At 53.6% G+C, this 17,444-nt stretch overlaps 7 protein-coding genes across 7 annotated transcripts; 3 read left to right on the forward strand and 4 right to left on the reverse strand.

Moving 5' to 3' along the window:
• Positions 1-565: 565 nt before the first annotated feature.
• BBK36DRAFT_1159906 (hypothetical protein) lies at positions 566-1,729 on the reverse strand (the record flags this gene model as incomplete). The annotated part of the gene is made up of 3 exons (XM_024894244.1): positions 566-1,123; positions 1,205-1,618; positions 1,709-1,729. 3 exons carry the CDS (start codon positions 1,727-1,729, stop codon positions 566-568), a joined length of 993 nt encoding a protein of 330 aa, XP_024749098.1.
• Positions 1,730-2,815: 1,086 nt separating this feature from the next.
• Positions 2,816-3,381, forward strand: BBK36DRAFT_1207227 (hypothetical protein; the record flags this gene model as incomplete). Its single annotated transcript, XM_024897386.1, has 3 exons — positions 2,816-2,854; positions 2,944-3,138; positions 3,238-3,381. Exons 1-3 carry the CDS (start codon positions 2,837-2,839, stop codon positions 3,379-3,381), a joined length of 357 nt encoding a protein of 118 aa, XP_024749099.1. The 5' UTR covers positions 2,816-2,836.
• A 335-nt stretch (positions 3,382-3,716) lies between these two features.
• BBK36DRAFT_1169471 (mitochondrial carrier) lies at positions 3,717-4,910 on the reverse strand (the record flags this gene model as incomplete). The annotated part of the gene is made up of 5 exons (XM_024895319.1): positions 3,717-4,218; positions 4,293-4,440; positions 4,498-4,629; positions 4,716-4,736; positions 4,808-4,910. 5 exons carry the CDS (start codon positions 4,908-4,910, stop codon positions 3,717-3,719), a joined length of 906 nt encoding a protein of 301 aa, XP_024749100.1.
• A 2,059-nt stretch (positions 4,911-6,969) lies between these two features.
• Positions 6,970-10,634, reverse strand: BBK36DRAFT_1164428 (GMP synthase; the record flags this gene model as incomplete). The annotated part of the gene is made up of 24 exons (XM_024894644.1): positions 6,970-6,989; positions 7,060-7,165; positions 7,224-7,263; positions 7,447-7,492; positions 7,560-7,596; positions 7,647-7,761; positions 7,817-7,893; positions 7,947-7,976; positions 8,055-8,113; positions 8,170-8,192; positions 8,249-8,262; positions 8,313-8,407; positions 8,463-8,618; positions 8,677-8,709; positions 8,812-9,010; positions 9,065-9,093; positions 9,154-9,267; positions 9,323-9,409; positions 9,476-9,527; positions 9,690-9,702; positions 9,758-9,806; positions 9,859-10,020; positions 10,200-10,221; positions 10,590-10,634. The coding sequence occupies 24 exons, from the start codon at positions 10,632-10,634 to the stop codon at positions 6,970-6,972; spliced, it is 1,623 nt and encodes a 540-aa protein (XP_024749101.1).
• A 1,841-nt stretch (positions 10,635-12,475) lies between these two features.
• BBK36DRAFT_163942 (MFS general substrate transporter) lies at positions 12,476-14,290 on the forward strand (the record flags this gene model as incomplete). The annotated part of the gene is made up of 1 exon (XM_024897750.1): positions 12,476-14,290. One exon carries the CDS (start codon positions 12,476-12,478, stop codon positions 14,288-14,290), a length of 1,815 nt encoding a protein of 604 aa, XP_024749102.1.
• An 804-nt stretch (positions 14,291-15,094) lies between these two features.
• On the forward strand, positions 15,095-15,779 carry BBK36DRAFT_163943 (hypothetical protein; the record flags this gene model as incomplete). The annotated part of the gene is made up of 2 exons (XM_024897751.1): positions 15,095-15,392; positions 15,517-15,779. 2 exons carry the CDS (start codon positions 15,095-15,097, stop codon positions 15,777-15,779), a joined length of 561 nt encoding a protein of 186 aa, XP_024749103.1.
• Positions 15,780-15,963: 184 nt separating this feature from the next.
• Positions 15,964-16,686, reverse strand: BBK36DRAFT_1120522 (class I glutamine amidotransferase-like protein; the record flags this gene model as incomplete). The annotated part of the gene is made up of 2 exons (XM_024890706.1): positions 15,964-16,182; positions 16,255-16,686. 2 exons carry the CDS (start codon positions 16,684-16,686, stop codon positions 15,964-15,966), a joined length of 651 nt encoding a protein of 216 aa, XP_024749104.1.
• Positions 16,687-17,444: the final 758 nt, after the last annotated feature.

The raw sequence follows: 17,444 nt of genomic DNA on the forward strand, positions 1-17,444 counted from the left end.
GAGAAATGGGGGGCCCGATAGCGCTCAAGGGCCCTCCATCAGCGGGCCATCTGCAGACCCCGCACGACGCGGGGCAGCGGCTAGCGGGCGTTAGTGGCCGCTCCAGGCCTGTAAATTAGCGGAGGGCCCTGTAAGGTGCCGGGCACCTCAATCAATTGATGCACGCGATCACTGGCTGGATCCGTCTGCCAGTTCGAGACCTTGCCAGCCACCATCATGGATTTGGTGATTCAGTTCATGTATAGAGCAGAGCAGACACAGATAAGGTATGATCAGGCAAATGACCCATTGTGCTATTTGATATATTCTACATAAGAGAAGCGTGCTGCGCGTTATGCCTCAGAACTAGGAATGCACGTGTCCCCAACGCCAGAACTCATGCCACAAACTCAACAAAACAAGGAAACGAGGCACAAGACAAACGCCTTGCCTGCTAAGAGTCCACCACATCCCCTCGCTCTCCCTTCCACAACAAGAAGCGACAAGAGCCACCTAACGGAAATACAGCAAACGATGGAGAAAAAAAAGAAACGGTTTAGGTCTACAGGGGTAGGAATCATCCGCTCTATACCACGTGCTCTGCGCTCTCGCCTTCGGCAATGACCGGAACGCCGAGCCCTCGGTCAGGGCTTTGCAGCACCAGTTGCTCGTGTCGTCGGGCTCGCATATATTCGGCTACGCTCCGGATGAGGAGGAACCAGCCGACAACCATCAAGATGTATGCCATCCAGTCGTTACCAGAGATGCCAGAGCCGCCATCGCGGACATCGTCGGGATCAAAGTTGTGCGAGTTTGGATCTGGCGGCGCGGCATATCCGTCGGGGCCCGTCATCGTTGGCGCCTCATCGGGCGTCTCTCTCATATAGAAGCCGTACTGAATCAGGGTGATGCCGAGGCCAGCTCGCGATCCGTTCTTGGCAGCGTGAGTCGAGTGGAGGAGGTAGGTGAGCAGAAACCCGACAAGCTGGAATGAAGTCGAGATCATGCCATTCCAGATGAATGAGAACACCGAGCCGACGGGCATGCCGTCAACATAGACTTCGTCAGCACCCCCGTAGCCGGGTGCGAGAATCGTCGTCTCCCAGTACGGCGGGGCGGCGTCTGCAGCAGCTTGTTCGTACGTCTGCGAGCATTGTTAGTATTGATGCTGTTCATGATTGTTTCATGATTGTAGGGGTAAAGGGGGTCAGCAGGGCGGGCATACCGGTGGCTGTTCCTCCTTTTCAGCATTGGCATCCCCCCGCTCAGGACGGGCTGACATGTTGGCAAACACTCCGTCGGATCCAAATCCGCCTCCCATCACTCGGGGTCGCGAACCAGACGAGGCGTTGTCCGGTGTCGTCGGGGCTGGAGCAGGCGCCGTCGGAGCAGAGGGTCGCGCAGATTCGGTGGATCGAATGGTCGGGGTCGAGTTCTGCCGGACGAGTCGTTGTCTGTCGTCGGCTTCCTCGTCGTCGCTGCCGTCGTCGTCATCAAACGCATCGGCGAGATCGTTGTTGACCTGGCCATTTCGTGTCGGTGAAGAGGCGCGGGAGTGGAACGACGGCGGTGGCGAGTTGGGGATCTGGGCTCGGCGCTGTGGAACGTCGTGTTCCTCGTCTTCGTCGTGGGCATTTACCTGCGTCAATCGACCGTCAGTCTTGCGCCCACAGTTGACTCAAGGTAAAGAAACCTCCCAGGGGGGGAAAGTAATGAGCCAGCCACATACCCTCTCGTAACGCCCAGACATGATTGCGATGGATGTTTTCGTAGAAATTCACGCAGCGCGGCGGATTCGGTGGTGTTTGAGGAGAGTTGGTGATGTCGTAATCGGGTCACGAGCGCCGTTGGAAAAAAAAAGGAGCGCAGATCCGGAAAAAAGGCGACGCAAAGGGGCGAGGAACAAACAAAGGAGACCGAAGACGAGAGATGAGGAGAAAAAGTCGAGTCAAGGGTGAAGACGACAAGGGTATAAGGCGCGAAGAAGAAAGAAAACGAAACGGAACTCAAAGAATGAAGACGAAGATCGTAAGGGCAGTCGTTGGTCGAGGTAACGAGTCTTTGGAGATGAGACTGAGCAGAAGTGGATTTGGGTGAGGGAATGAATGAAATGGGGAGCAGAACCTGAACTTGGGATTATGCGGCCACTGATGGCTGATGACCAATGCCCGGCGCCAAGGCAGGTTGGCAGGGAGGCAGCCTGGACCTGCCGGTGCACTGCGAGGTACCTGCGGGGCCGGCCGGAAGACTGCTGCGCTTTGGGTACTGGCCGGTAGCGACGCGCGTACCGGTACTTGTACTTTCAATGTTTCTGCAGGAGCGCTCTGGAATGATCCAGGGACTTTTGGGGGTCCTTTGGAGGGCACCTTTGCGGGGGGTTCGGGACCCTGTTTGGCGCTTCCGGCGCTGTTTCTGATGCCGCTGGACCTCTGCTCTTCAACCGAAGGACTTGTGGCAGTTGTTCTGCACGAGATCCGAGGCTCGTACCGGTACCCGCGCGTTCGTGCTCGGGCGGATCAGACGGGGCGCTGTCGATGATGTCTGGATGTTGTTTTGCATCGCCTTTCTAGCTCCGGAGCCGTGCGCGGACTCCAGCGCTCTGGAAGTAGCCGGAACGTCTGATGTCGCACGAATATGCACGCTCTAGCGCACTTTCCGCAAGCATCCCCGTACATGTACTCTCGGATCCGGCATGCGCTCGAACACCGCACTGTAGACTCGGCACTGTACAGGCGGAAAGTTTGCTTCAGCTCAAAGAAATTCGATATTTGCTGGGACTGGTATTTAAGAGTTCCATCCCGGTTTGCGAAACAGTGACGACCAAAAGCTGCGCAGAGACGCGCATCCCTTCTTGACAATGTCGCGATCATTAGCAGTAAGTCTTGTTCCAATTCTTTCAACGCATTCTTTGGGAATTGGTAGATGGGTAGAATTGCTGACATTTTCTTTGCTTTCGAAACACAGCGCCGCATCTACTCCGACGTCTTCGCCAAATGGCCCAAGCAGGACCTCCGGCCGGACTACCAGTTCCAGGACGTCCTGGGCAAGGTCGTCGACGAGCGGTTCAGCGGCAGCGGGTACAAGGCGTCCATGGAGACGGAGGAGCTGCTCAAGGCGAGGGCGCTGCAGTTCTTGGTGCAGAACAAGTTTAGAGACAGGGTGCGTCAACTCCTCTTCTTTGCTGCTAGGGTTTTATGTGCATCTCTCGATTGATGATAAGTTGCTAACTGGGGGTGTGTGATTTTGTGGAATGTCTAGTATAAGCTCAAGGGCCCTATGCTGCAGCCAAAGAGCCAGCCGACGTATTTCGAGGATCTGGTTAGGGAGATTGAGGAGGCGCCGAAGAGGACTTGGCTGGAGAGGTTGGGGAAGAGGTTGTCTGGGATGATTAGACTGCAGTGAGGCAGTGAATAAGAGGGCGGGCATCGACATCGACACGGACAAGAGATCGAGATCGACAAAATACCAATATTGAACGAATAAGCATACAAGATACAAGGCAAAGGAGGGCAAAGGGCTGCATCTCATGACGGGAATGGACATGACAAGGGCGGAAGATACCACGACGACAATCTTTTTGCAATCATGACTGTACACTGCGAACATATATATACACATATATACATACATTACGACCAGTGGCTGTATGAAAACCAGGCTGCATATGCCCATCTAAATCCTAAACGCCAGGCCTATCTTTTCCTTCCCTCTCCCCTCCGTCCCCCAGCATCTCTCCCTCAGATGTACTTCATCTCCGGGTCCAGCTTGTTCATCAGATCCATGCTCTTCTCATACATGGTGAACACGATGCCGCCACTCAGCACCAGCCTCGCCAGCCGGGGCAGCGCGCCGCTCCAGAACGTGAGAACGCCCTCCTGCTTGAAGATCATGGCGGCGCACCGGAACGTGTTGCCGTACATGGACTTGGCCTCGATGCTCTGCATGCGCGTCTTGACCGTGTCGAGCGGCTGCGTCACGTACACCGTCACCAGCCCGGCCAGGCCGCCCATGGCAAAGGTGCCCACGGCGCCGAGCTTCTCGCCGGGCGCCGTGTACGACTCGGCGATCTGCTTGAAGAAGTTGTAGGCGCCGAAGCGCGTGGCGCTGTTGGCCGCCTGGCGGGCCGTCGTCGGGACGAAGCCCTGGAAGAAGCCGCGGATGCCGCGCTCGCGAGCGATGATGGGGACGGCGTGGAGGAAGCCGCGCATGCGGGGCTTGGGGGACTTGCGGTCGTCGATGCTGGTGTGATAGAGATATTAGCTACAGGAACGCTGGAGACGTAGGTGCAGCATGTATGTAACGGGAGGGCATACAGAGTCGTCTTGATACTCTCGGTGGGCGTGACGGCGAGCAGCGATTCCGTGACGCCGGCGCCGAAGCCAGCCAGGACGGTGCGCGGTCCAGATAGCTTCCCGTTCTCGTCGGCAAGAAGGCTCTTGAACTGGTCAAAAGCAACGAATCCTAGCGCTCAAGTCAGAAACATCTCCACATGGCCCGTTGTCGCATCGTTTTGCATACGGATTCCCGCCTTGGCGGCGTTGCCAATGATGAGCGTGGTGCATCCCGCATACCACTGCGTTCCGAACGGAGGCCACGGCAGCTTCTGTCCCTCTGCTAGCCGTCTGTTGAGCTGCGATCTTGTCTTTGCGACTGCATGTATCTCGTCAGTGTCTTCTGTCGCCGACTCGAGAGGCTATTGTTCCTCAGTCATTGGGATGGCAGCGGCGCGGACGCACATTCGGCGGGATAGGTAATGGCTATGGTCGGAGCAGCAGTCAGTATATATTAAACTCTCGTGTCTCTCATGGCAAGTTGCATCACGACATACCGATTTCAATCGCACCGGCGGTTGAGCCAGCGATGATGGATCGCAGAGCATTGGGGCGCTGCTTCTTCTCGGCAGTCGCCGGCTCCTTTGTGACCGTCGCCATTGCGCTCGTCCTTTTACCAAACGAGCAGCAACAGAAATCGGCAGCAGTTCAGTTTGGGAGAGTTGGCTGCTCGACAAAATGCGATCAGTCTCTCGTCGAAATGCTGCAGTTCTCGAGTGTCTGAGATTTAGTGGATTTTGATGGTCTGCGGCCGGAAGATGGAGTCTCCGATGTCGCCGATTTGCTACCCGCCCAAGTGACGGGGCCGCACCCGGAGCTGGTCGGCAAAATTACTCGTTTGGACGTTAGCAGCTTGCGAGGATCGAGGCGGAATCTGGGGAAGACACGGGCAGTTTTGTTTCCGTATAACTCCGTATCGTTTATGGTAGTAGTATAGAATTAAACACTGGGCTTGTATTGCATCTTGAGCTCTTCCACGGCTGGTGCTTGTGGTTGGACAAATCCATGACTGGATGGTCGAATGACGTGCATTGTGTTGCGCCGCGTCTCCCTTGCGTCTCTCCCGAGCCATCCATTGCTGGGGTGGGTTGCAGCTGAAGGTGACGGCATGAGACTCTCCGCAACCACGCCTTTAACGATGCACTTCTTCTGTAGGCGCTTAGATAGGTACACTTACATACCTTACTAGAGTGGAAATGTCTCGGAGTACGTCCATCTAGGTGGAGAGATGACTGTCCGGCTGTCTTACTTGCTACACGCTCTCTTATGCTGCGGGCGACTCCTTACCCTGAATCCGGAGACGGCCACCAGGATATGAGAGCAGAGATGCCAGCTAGCCTTGTCTCAATTAACCAGATAATCTGATATATTTCTCCCAGAAAAAAGCAACCCCACCCGTGCAGCAAGCTTAGAGGTGACGGAATATAAAGTTGGACGCTGCTCCGGTTTCACAAGGTAAACCATATGACCTATGTCATGCAAGCAATGACATCTCGCACGCAGCCCGCGTTTGACCTTCTATCTGACAAACTAATTACTAGCTATACAGCGTAGTACAACCAAGTAAGTTGCGTAGAGGTGGATATACGATTTCGCCCTACCTCTCAAGGAGAGGACAGATTCAGTGTTAGTCAAGCATGATGACGACCAAATCCTTACCTCTTGGCCTTGAGACTACCCTGGCTGCCGTATTCAAGATACTTCACTCCATGACGAAAATGAGAATCCCTGGCCTCCATCGCCGACTCTGGGACAAACGTGTCTCTCTTCGTATATTGACGGCGAAAGGCCATGCATATTCACAACAATCATCAAGCTGAAGAAGTTTCATGGGTGACGCCGCACATGGGCAACATTGTGCCCCAGCGTAGATGAGAAGAAAGGCCAGTCAACAACCCTCTTCCTCGTTTGTCACTGGACGGTGGCACCAGATGATGCGGAATAACAGACTTCTCCAGGTCAGGCAGATCACTATTGGATCCATAGCGCGATGGTTGACACTTGACACGGGTAAAACTGGAGACGAGCGGCAAGGGCGCCAGGGCTGTTTTTTCCCTGGTGTGATGAAATCGGGCATTCTGCTATGTATCGCGAGTATAAAGACTAAACAGAACCGCATGAGATTCGTCAATCCCTAAAAAATGCGTGGAGCTTGGTCAATAGATTTGGATGTAATGCTCTGATTATTTTCTATATTTTCCATCCACCATTCCCTTGTTGACTTGAGCTTCTGCTGTGACAGGTAGTCCTCTACCACCCTTCCGTGCTACTCACGGCCCCTCTGATTTCGCCGTCGTACGGAAAGGACGCGAGGGACTTGACGATGGAACCATACGGAATGAATCGACCTGATGGGATCTGAATTGCCTAGCCAGAGCCTGCCGCAGCGCAACTTCAAGCGGGACTTTGATGATGCAGCTGGTGGTGATGCCATGACGAGAAGCTTTTGAACGGGGCCGTATGAGGACGTATGAGATTGCGGCATGAACTGTGGCGGCAGAAAGCAGTGGTTAATGATGTATAGTGAGGAGCACCTGTATCCAAATCCGAGGCGCATTTCAATGGCGGCTTCATCTCATATTGGTCTTTTTTTCTCTCTTCAAATGCAACAACTTATAACGCAACGCAAATGTCGGGTCCCATCCCTGCAATGACTCCTTTACTCCATCTCGATGGTTCCTATACTCTCCGTTAGAATGCATTTGTTTTTTGTCTACTTGTTGAATAGATTGGGCGGGAGATGACTCACCAGGAGGCTTGCTCGTAATGTCGTAAGTCACACGCGCGATACCCTCCACCTCGTTGACGATGCGGGTCGAGATGCGCTTGAGCAGGGCAAAGTCAAAGTTGTAAGGCTGCGATGGTGTCAGTGCCGGGAACTACCAAGCTAGATAAAGGAGGGCAAAGTCCTACCTCAGCGCTCATGAAGTCCAGTGTTTTAACGGCACGGAGGCTGAAACCCAGGTTAGCGATCGATTTCAATGTAATTAGGGGTTGATGTATGAAGTGAGAAGTTTGTCGTAATTTCTCTTTCCCAGATGGCAAGGACCTTCTTCATACGACACAACTGTCCAGTAGGACTGTTTGTGCAGAAGAAAGCCGGGTGTATCCATTGAAAATGAATAAAAAAACTCACATAGCAATGTATCCGTAAACACGAGCGTCGCCCTGGACACCGACAGCTGTGACATTGTCAGCAATCAAGTTACATCATTGATATATGCAGGAGAGCCAAAGTTAAACACATACCTCGGTCTTTGCTGATGGCAACGTAGGCTTGGCTCATCTGTGGCATGGTTAGAAATGCCCGTATATAGGAATTACCGATTCCATTACCTCGTCGTACACGCCGGCCGCTCTGATTTCAGAGATAAAGATGTGGTCCGCGGCACGAGCAATAGCGACTCTCTCGGCATCAACCTCACCCAGGATTCGGATCGCAAGACCGGGGCTGTTGATTCAGACCGTTAGCGAGGATTGCTTTTATGGAAGGCCGAGGCACATACCCGGGGAAAGGGTGACGCATCACAAGGTCTCTGTGAATGCCCAATTCGCGACCAAACTCTCTGACTTCATCCTTGAACTGGCCTAGAGTTAGCAATGTAGTATCTCCTGACTATGGACGCATTAACCTACCAGTTCTCGGAGGGGCTCAATCAGTTTCAACTATCAAGTATTAGTGAATCTCGTAGACATGGTCAAAGCCAAGTCGCAAACATGGCTCAACTACTTCGGAATTGGTACCTTGAGCGTCTCAGGAAGGCCTCCAACGTTGTGATGGGTCTTGATAGTGGCACTCGGTCCTACACAAACGTTAGCCCGCCGCGAACACCACGAAAATAGTTCGAGATCGCGTTACCTTTGTAAGAGACACTCTCGATGCTAAAACACGGTCAGCTTTAACACAGTCGTGGTAATATCCAGTGGATCAAACATACACATCAGGATAGAGCTATTCCGAATGTTAGCAGCATTCCAGACAGAAGGGGGATTGATACGTACAGTGCCCTGCAGGAACCATTCAACCGGGCCTGCGTTGGGGGTATTCTCGGCCTCCTTTTCGATCCGAAGAGCTTCCTGCTGGAAGAGATCGATGACTGCACTCAGGTTAGAGACGCCCGAAAAGTAGTGGAAGCGAGGCGGCAAACATACAGGTTGCTCCGATAATCTTGCGCTTCTTCTCCGGCTCGTTCACGCCCTTGAGGCGGCCAAGGAACAGCTCAGCTCCGTCGACGACAGTCAAGTTGATGCCGAGATGGTGGTCAAGGGTCTCCTTGACCTGTTCGCACTCGTTGAGACGCATCACTCCTGGAAGCCTGTTAGAGTTCCGCAAGCCATCACCGAGAATCGGGCAGTGCGCTCTCACCGTTGTTAATGAGGATTGCGTGGAAGCGATCACCTGTACTGAGTTAGCTCTTGAACATGCTGAATCCAAGCCTTGTCGGCAGCGACTTGTCGACTGGCTGAGCGTTGCATCAGGATGATAGCGGCGAGAACATACCAATTGCCTCCTGCATGAGCTTGGCCGCGACGGTCGAGTCCACGCCACCCGAGACGGCGCCGATGACCTGTGCGGTATCACCAACAAGGTGGCGGATGCGGATAATCTCCTTCTTGATGAAGTCCTTCATCTCCCAGTTGGGCTGGGCTCCACAGATCTCGATGGCAAAGTTGCGCAGGATCTCAATACCGCGGGGTGTCTATGACGACCGAGTCAGCAGAGGCCGAGATGACCGAGACAAAACGGGACTTACGTGTTCCAGCTCAGGGTGGAATTGGACGCCTGCATGATATCAGAGTCAGTTTAGAGTTCCGAACAGCGAGATGCAGAAATGAAGCGTACCATAGATGGGCTTTGTCTGGTGGGCGATACCAGCGTACTCAGAGTTCTTGGTGCTGGCAATAACCTCGAATCCCTCGGGCAGCTTGACGAGCTTGTCAAAGTGGCTCATGTAAGCTACAATAAGATTAGATTCGTGTTTCAAATTGTAACGTTGATGCAATAGTCTCACCATGCATCGTCTCTCCCACACCGGCGAAGAGACGGTTGGTGTGCGAGTTGGCTCCGTTGTGGATGGTGACATCGGCATGGCCATACTCTACGAGATCAGACTGTTAGAAAATCAAGGGTCCATTCGTCGTCAATCTTTTTCGAGTTCACAAACCTCGGATCTTTCCACCAGCGACATTTGCGGAATCGATTCTCCAGGCAAGCTCCTACGCAGCGTTGGTCAGCTCTTCTTCTGACCTCTCATGTTGGTGTTTCTGTAACAGTTTGCCCGATTCGTGACGATTGCGCGGCATCCTGACGGGACAAGGTTCTGATATCGTGGCTCTACGGGATCCAGAGATTAAGGGGCATAGAAGTGAAAGCAATACCTGGCAACCATAGCTACGCACATGGAATTAGTACCGGTATGACTCATAGGCAGCGACAGGATTCATACCAAATGCCCAAGATCGGGACACCAAGGTCAAAGATGGCGGGATCAACGTCTTGGATACATCAGCATTATGATTCCCATGAGTCTAGAAAGGGATGATTTACGAGGTGCGTCCTTGTCATAGACGGATGCCGGGCCTCCGGAGAGAATGATTCCCTTGGGCTTAAAGGTAAGCTCCGCCAGCTTGGTGGTGCATGGGAGCATTTCGCAGTACACGCGGGCCTCATTTCTCAACCGACGGAGGATCAGGTGGGAGGTTTGAGAGCCTGTGAAGAAGACGAATAAGCATTCAGCCATTACGAGTAGATATTTAGAATTGTTGGCAATGTGGTTATTCATGTGCATTGGGAATTCGGCGGGAGTGGACTGAGGTTCGCCGGCTGTTGAGAGAGAATAGGTTTGGCAGAGCACTGGGAAAGTGGTCAAGGGAGCGGGCTTGACAAACCAAAATCCAACAGAAGGATAGTCTATGTCACGAAGTGTTAGCCATCACGATCTCTTTTCGGAAGAGCAATGCCGTCTTCTAGTGCTCCTCGTCGTCTCTGACTGTGTCGATGCCATCGGAACCACTTGGCGCATGGGCCAGTCTGCTCCCCGCTGTCCGAGCTGTGCTTTGTCTTCAACTTGTCTTCGTGGATTGCCTTCTGTGGAATTCTTATATCGCTTTATATCGGTCGTCGTGGAGAGCAATTCGTGCGAGATCGTGACAGCTTCGGGGCGGTTGCTCGGTGGTGACAGTGGGGTGGCAGACAGCGCTCGACACTGTCAGAGGCTCCAAGGAACCTTGCGAATGGCTTCTCCCTCCGCTCCTTCTTTGGGGGGCAATTGGACATACGTCAAAGGTGTTGTGAGGCGCCTCAGCCTCAACGTTTGCCGCCATCTTGGATGTTCTGCTCGGGTGCGAATTCGGAGTTGCTGGTGAGTCTCGAGTTTGCGCCAGAGGAAAAAAGAGTCGGAAAAAAAAGTCTTGAGATGCTCACCAAAATCTCTGCTATCGGTGGGGCCGATCAAGGCGCAAAGGCGCAAAGGTAGCGGGGGAGGGGCAGTCGACCGCTATCTTATCTTATCGGGCATCTTTTCAGGGTCCCGCCTTGCACTTGGACTGCTATAAAGTCAATGCGATCATCATCTTGCCTCGAGTCAGAAGAATATCTCAGTCACAGTTCGAGAGAAGCCTCACCAAGCCATGCACATGATCTACGCTTCAAACCATCGCATACAGCCATTCCGGCGCAGGGAAGACGGCTTCTTTGACCAGGAGGTTGCGGCTGATATTAACCAGATGCACCTGAAGAAGGGTCTTATTCTGGAAGTGCCCAGTCACATCCCGCTTCAATCCTACGTAGGGTACCTGGACATTTTGGACAAGACGTTGTTCGGTAACTGGATCCCCAGTCAACGAGCCATAAGGCATGGCGTGGCCTTGCTCGATCAAATCATGAGCCTGCTACCTGGTCTACAATCCTTGGGAATCTGCTGACTGATACCAGACAGTATATCACGCTCTTGAGTGGCATAAACAGGGGGGAGCTGCATCCTGGGAGATCGTCCCGTTGAAGCACCACCACCGGTGCCTGGCTGTTTAACAGCCCGCGTCCAACCGCAGCCACAGTGCATGACACTATCAAAGGACAACCATTGGACAGAGTGCTGAATGAGTCAAATCATGGTCGGAGTGGGAGGTTGCCCCTCCCACAAGTGTCTTGCACAAGCAGATGTGAAGCTTACCAGGAAGCTGTGCCGTGTCTCGGAGCTTCGAACGCAATGCGCCAAGGAGCAAGTACGAGCACGCTCTGTATGAGAGTCGCGAACGCGAACCGATGCCAGCGCTGTACCCAAAATGACGCAAAATGTCCTGATTTCAGCCATGCATTGGATGTCCAATCGGGCTGAAATCTCCGCGGGAGATGCAGGCAGACGGGGCACCCGATGCAACCTGAAGAAACGCATGCTGAAGTGTACGAAGCAAGGGCAAATGCAGCAGCTGTGACGATGCAGAAGTTATGATCCCTGCTTGTGCATCCCCTTGCGGATTCGTCAGGGATGCATGTGTGCTCCATAGGATTGCGCACACCTTTTGATTTTGTTTCCTCCTCCTCGGCTGTTCGCTCTCGCCCTTCTCCTTTATTGCTAGCTGAGACAGAGATCCGCGGCCAAAGAGACAGCTCACGTAAAGCGCATGTAAGCCCAGGCATTTATTGCCTACCCAGTCACTGACAGGACGAATCCTGGCATCTTCCTCTGACTCCTGCGTGTCTCTCAGCCGTGGCGCTCTGCCGTCTCATCCTCCGGCCACCACCCACTATAGTCCTAGCCGCCCCAACCCGGCCATGTGACGATGATCATGCCAGCCGGCGGGAGCTTGTTGGGCCGCATCCAATATCCGCCAAATCTCCATATTTCTATTATTATTGCTGGGAAGCGCGGCATCTTTGAGCGGACCTGGTGGGCCGTGGCTGCCTGTCATCAGCCTGACTGACCCGACTCGATCTTATCTGATCCGAGCCTTGTTCGAAAGCTCGCCTCCCTCATAAAGCCCTCAACCCCAATGCGTTCCGCCGTTTCTTCTCATTTTCTGTTTCTTAAGCCTATTGTTCATTTTGTTTGACATGAGACAAGGGATCACGGTCAAATGATCACTGGCTGCTCTGGCATTCCTGTTCATTCTCGGCCAGCGCTCCCCTCCGATTCCTCGCCGGCCGAGGCTTATTAATTTCGCTGATGGAGGCCTCAGGCGAACAAGCGCCGCTTCTGGGCTCGGACCTACGATCCATTCCCGAGCCTCACGAAAACCTCACTACTCTTCTCAAGCACAACCGCCATCATGACTGTCTGGACGACCAAGATGTGGAATCAGCGCCGGCGGGATCCGGCACGCGGGCGGCGGGCGTGGCGCGAATGGAGGCCGCCTCTGCCCGACTCTCACCCATGGAGCGCTTCTGGATATTCACGGGCATCTTCTTGACAGGCTATGCATACGGGCTCGAGAGCCAGGTCCGGTCCACGTACATGCCCTACGCCACCTCGAGCTTCTCGGTGCACTCATACCTGGCCACCATCAACCTGCTGAGGAGCGTCGTCGCCGTTGCCGTCCAGCCCACGGCGGCCAAGATCGCCGACGTCTTCGGGCGCTTCCAGGTCGTGGCGGCGTCCACGCTGTTCTACGTCGTCGGCATGGCCCTTGAGTCGACGTCGGGCTCCGTCTACTCCTTCTGCGCAGGCACCATCCTCTACCAGATCGGCTACACCTGTATCGTGCTGCTGCTGGAGATCCTCGTCGCTGACTTCTCGTCCATGCGCGCCCGTGTCTTCTTCAGCTACATCCCTGCCCTGCCCTTTGTCATCAACACATGGATTAGCGGCAGCATCACGTCTGCCGTGCTGCGCATCACCACGTGGCGCTGGGGAATCGGCATGTGGTGCATCATCTACCCTGTCGCCTCGCTGCCGCTGCTCGTTACCCTCTACTCCATCGACCGTCGCACAGCGCTCCGGCCCAGGAATAAGAGCGAGCTCGGACAGGCTTACGACGACCTTCGGAAATGGAGCGTGCGCTTCTTCGATCAGGTGGATGGCATCGGGCTCGTCACTCTGGTCACGGCGTTTAGTCTTGTCCTCACGCCTCTGACGATTGCGGGCGGAACCGTATCTCATTGGAGGAACCCGCAGGTGGTCATCCCGCTGGTCGTCGGGCTGACTTGCGTTCCCGTCTTTATCCTGTGGGAGAAGAACGGCGCCAGAAACCCCCTGGTCCCCTTCCATCTCTTGAAGGATCGTGGCGTCTGGGCGGCCCTGGCCGTGCGGAGCTTGCTCAACTTTGCCTGGTACGTGCAGGGAAACTATCTGTATACCGTCCTCATTGTTGCGTTCGACTTCCCCATCGAGAGCGCGACCCGGATCCTGTCCTTCTTTTCCTTTTTCGGCGTTGTGAGCGGCGTTGCCGTGGGCCTCCTCATCTACAAGTTTCGACGACTCAAGCACATCATCGTCATTGGCACCATTCTGTTCATGGTCGCTCTGGGCGTCCTCATTCGATTCCCCGGAGGAGCGACTGCGACATCCAGGGCCGGGCTCATTGGCGGCCAGATCCTTCTCGGCCTCTCCAGCGGCTTGTTTGCTTATCCCACGCAAGCTTCGATCCAGGCATCAGCCTCTCGAGATCACGTCGCCATCTTGACGGGCCTCTACCTCTCTTTTTACAATGTCGGCAGCGCACTCGGCACCTGCTTGTCTGGGGCAATTTGGACCCAGACTCTATACCCGACGCTGGAGGCGAGCCTTGCTTTCCAGCCCAACACGACGCTGGCACGAGCCATTTACGAGAATCCATTTCACATTGTTTCGCAATACCCAGTGGGCACCGAGATTCGAGGCGCCATTATTCACAGTTATGAAAGCGTTCAGCGGTCTCTTTGCATCACGGGCATGTTTATCTGTTTGCCCATGATTTGTTTTGCATTAGCGCTGCGAAATCCCAAGCTCTCGGATCGACAAGTGCAGGAAGACGCAGAGGATGTGACAGCACACGATGCATGAGACCCGGACACGTCATTTACCTTTACGAGTGCACTTTTTATGATGCCCCCCTGACTTTATGCGATGGAAATGATAGCTAGGATATGTTAGCGAGCGGACTGCGATTATGCGGAGATACCATACCAATACCTTATAGATAGATTGACCGCCTTTATTACGGAGGACTATAGATTACATTGCTATTCTTTGAACCCTGTGTCTTTTGAACATACCTATTTACGACATTTCATCCTAGGTATGTGAGCCTGTGAAAGTCTTGAAGCGGCATGAATAGAAGCAGTCATCCCCCTTGCTTCGTTTCCCGTTGCTGTCATGAGCTGAAAGCATGAGCACATTGCGAGTCTAGACTGGAGCCACCTGCAGCCACTGTTCCACGACGATCGAATCGATTCCTCGTATTGGCCCCGGCAGACCGACGAACACGAGGTTTCTTTCGGTTATGTTCGTAAGTCGGCCTTCTCGGGTGGTGATCACCGGTGAACTGGGGTCACCTATGCTTAATGTTTACGTTTATTTTGGGTACCGCCAAGACTTTTTGTCTCCTGAAGCTGAAGTCTCGGTTTATTGTTTATTGCGTATGTCTGGCCTGAGCATTGATTGTCTGACGGATGGGCGGCTGAAATGTCTTGGTCGGGCCGAGGTGCTGGGGAGTCGGAGGCGGTACAAAGAGGAAGATGTGTATAAGAAGGGGGTTGGATATCATCTTTCTTTCGCAATTCTACAGCCTCTCTAACAGTCACATTTTTACCTTTTACTTTGCACTCGTTTCAGGGCATTGAGATTTCATCTCCGCCACCAACCATCATGAAGTTCCAGCTCCTCTCCCTCTTCTCCCTCCTCCTCTCATCCGCCACCGCCGCTCCGTCGCCGCCCAAGCCCAAGGCCTTCGACATCATGGCCCTCCGGTCCGCCAGTCCCATCCACTTCTCGCAGGTCAGCGCCGCCAGAAGCGGTCTGTTCCTCGGCCTGCCGCAGCAGAATGCGACGTGCAAGGGCGGCAAGTCGAGCGAGTATGCGACGTTTTCTGTTGAGAACGAGGAGCTGGTGCTGTATTCGTGCGAGGGGGTGAAGCAGAAGGTGTTTGTGGATCGATCTGGCATGGGTACGTTTTCCTCTTTTTCCCTTCCTCTATATACTTTGGACTTGTTTGTCTGTTTGTGTCGGGTGTTGAAGTTTTGGGAACTCATGGGCTGACTTGTGTGTGTGTGTGTGTGTGTGGCGTATAGGACAGGGAATAGTAGGCTACATTACTGGCGATGCTCCTCTTCCGCGCTATGGAGAGCTCAAGGGCTGGAAGGTCGATGCGAGTCAGAACCTGTGGTTCAAGGACGTCGGCTTGATTGCGTGTCCGAATAGCATTGATGGGTCGTGGAGGATTTGGCTGGGGTTGGGATTGCAGACGCCTGGGGGGAATCAGGGATGTTTGGGCTTCACGGCGAGGACGTTGGAGAATGCGAAGCCGGTGAGCTGTCGGTATACGCAGGGGTAGAATTGCTTTGAGGATTGTGGAAGGGGATGCGTGGTGGCATTGGTTGGGAAGTGCTATATGTAGAATGAGGTGTGACGGCTATGCAGTTTGTGATATAAACATAGTCCTGAGTTACATACTTGTGCAATTTTTCGAGTTTGAATGCAAGATATTGTATACGCCTCCTCACCTACTGCTTATCCCTTTATGCCAATCCGCTGAAGGGATCATTCGTAGAGTCGGTATTCCTAGAGTACTCAGATGAAGTTGCAACGCTATCAGCAACCTCTTGGCCATATTGATCAGCAATGAAAGCATAGATCATATCAATGCCAGCCGACACGCCAGACGAGGTCCAGATATTGCCGTCCTGCACCCATCGCGCATGACGAATCCACTTTACATTCGGGCCATTCGACGTAATCTAACAAAGAATGTATTATCATTAGTTTCAATAGCATACTTTGAAAAGCACTTGGTAGATAGGTTTCCTCACCCAGTCAAAAGCGAGCTTATTCGACGTCGCATTCCTGCCATCCAGAACACCCGCTCTCGCCGCAAGAGCACTCCCCGTACAGACCGTAAGGAGATACCGAACCTTTGGAAACGTCGATGCGATAAAGTCCACGACGGGCTGTGTGAGTTCAGGATTGCGGGTTCCTTGGCCTCCTGGCACGAGGAGGACTTCAATGTCCTTTGGGGCGTCCTGGTATGTATGCGTTGGGACGACGCACTGGCCGATTGCGCCGGCGATGGGGTCCTTTACGGGGGTTGTCGACACGGGGGCCAGTGTTGTGGAGAGCAGGTGTAGCTCGAGGGGGGTTGAGGCGGAGAGGATGTTAAGGGCGTCGAGGGGGCCGAAGACGTCGAGGGCTTGGAAGCCTGAGAAGAGGGCGACGGCGTACTTGGTGGGTGAGCTGGATAGCATTGTTGGGAGGGTGATGGGAGAGACCGGGGGGGATGGAGTGGCGGTGCTTGGGAATGAAGGTTTGAATGTCTCGGGGCCTTGCGAATTGGATCTAATTTTGAGTTGTTCAGCTTGCTGTTCGAGTATTTGTAGGCGGAAATAGAAAAGGAGGTCTACTGCAAAGCGGATATAGGTTCGTATATGTATCTCGCATCCCCGAGTTGGCTATCCACGACGGGACGGGACTTGGGCAACCTCAGATGGCGCAATGATGTCGTGTCACGTTCAGTACTAAAAGCTTCGGAATGCTGAGGAGGGGATTTGACTTGAACGCATGTAATGCATGTAAGGTGATGGAGCCGGAGCTCAGCTGTATTACCAACAATGATGCCCAATCCACGTAACAGTAGGATGAGTTTCCATGTGGTACTACAATCAGGACCAACCGGCGTCAGGGTATGTATATGCAAAGCCTATTGTTTTACTCGGTGGCTCTCTGGACTACCTTGAAGGTTGTGGCACGGAATCCTTCTATGTTTAGCAGCCCCAAAAAGGGGAAATCTGTTGGTCCAGGGCGCCGAAACCGTTGAGAAGCGTGGCACTCCATAGCGTTGGCTGAGGATGTCAGATTATCTTGAGTGAAGTGACTGATCTATGTATACATGAACAGTTATACAAGCCACTTGCAGCACATTTTCCCTCGTGAGCTGGATTGACATGGCATGGAACACTTAATGCCCAAAGGCGTAAACACCCGGTGTTGTATCCACTCTGGTATA

The sequence above is a fragment of the Trichoderma citrinoviride genome, assembly GCF_003025115.1.
Source record: "Trichoderma citrinoviride strain TUCIM 6016 unplaced genomic scaffold BBK36scaffold_8, whole genome shotgun sequence".
Classification (NCBI taxonomy): Eukaryota; Fungi; Ascomycota; class Sordariomycetes; order Hypocreales; family Hypocreaceae; genus Trichoderma; species Trichoderma citrinoviride.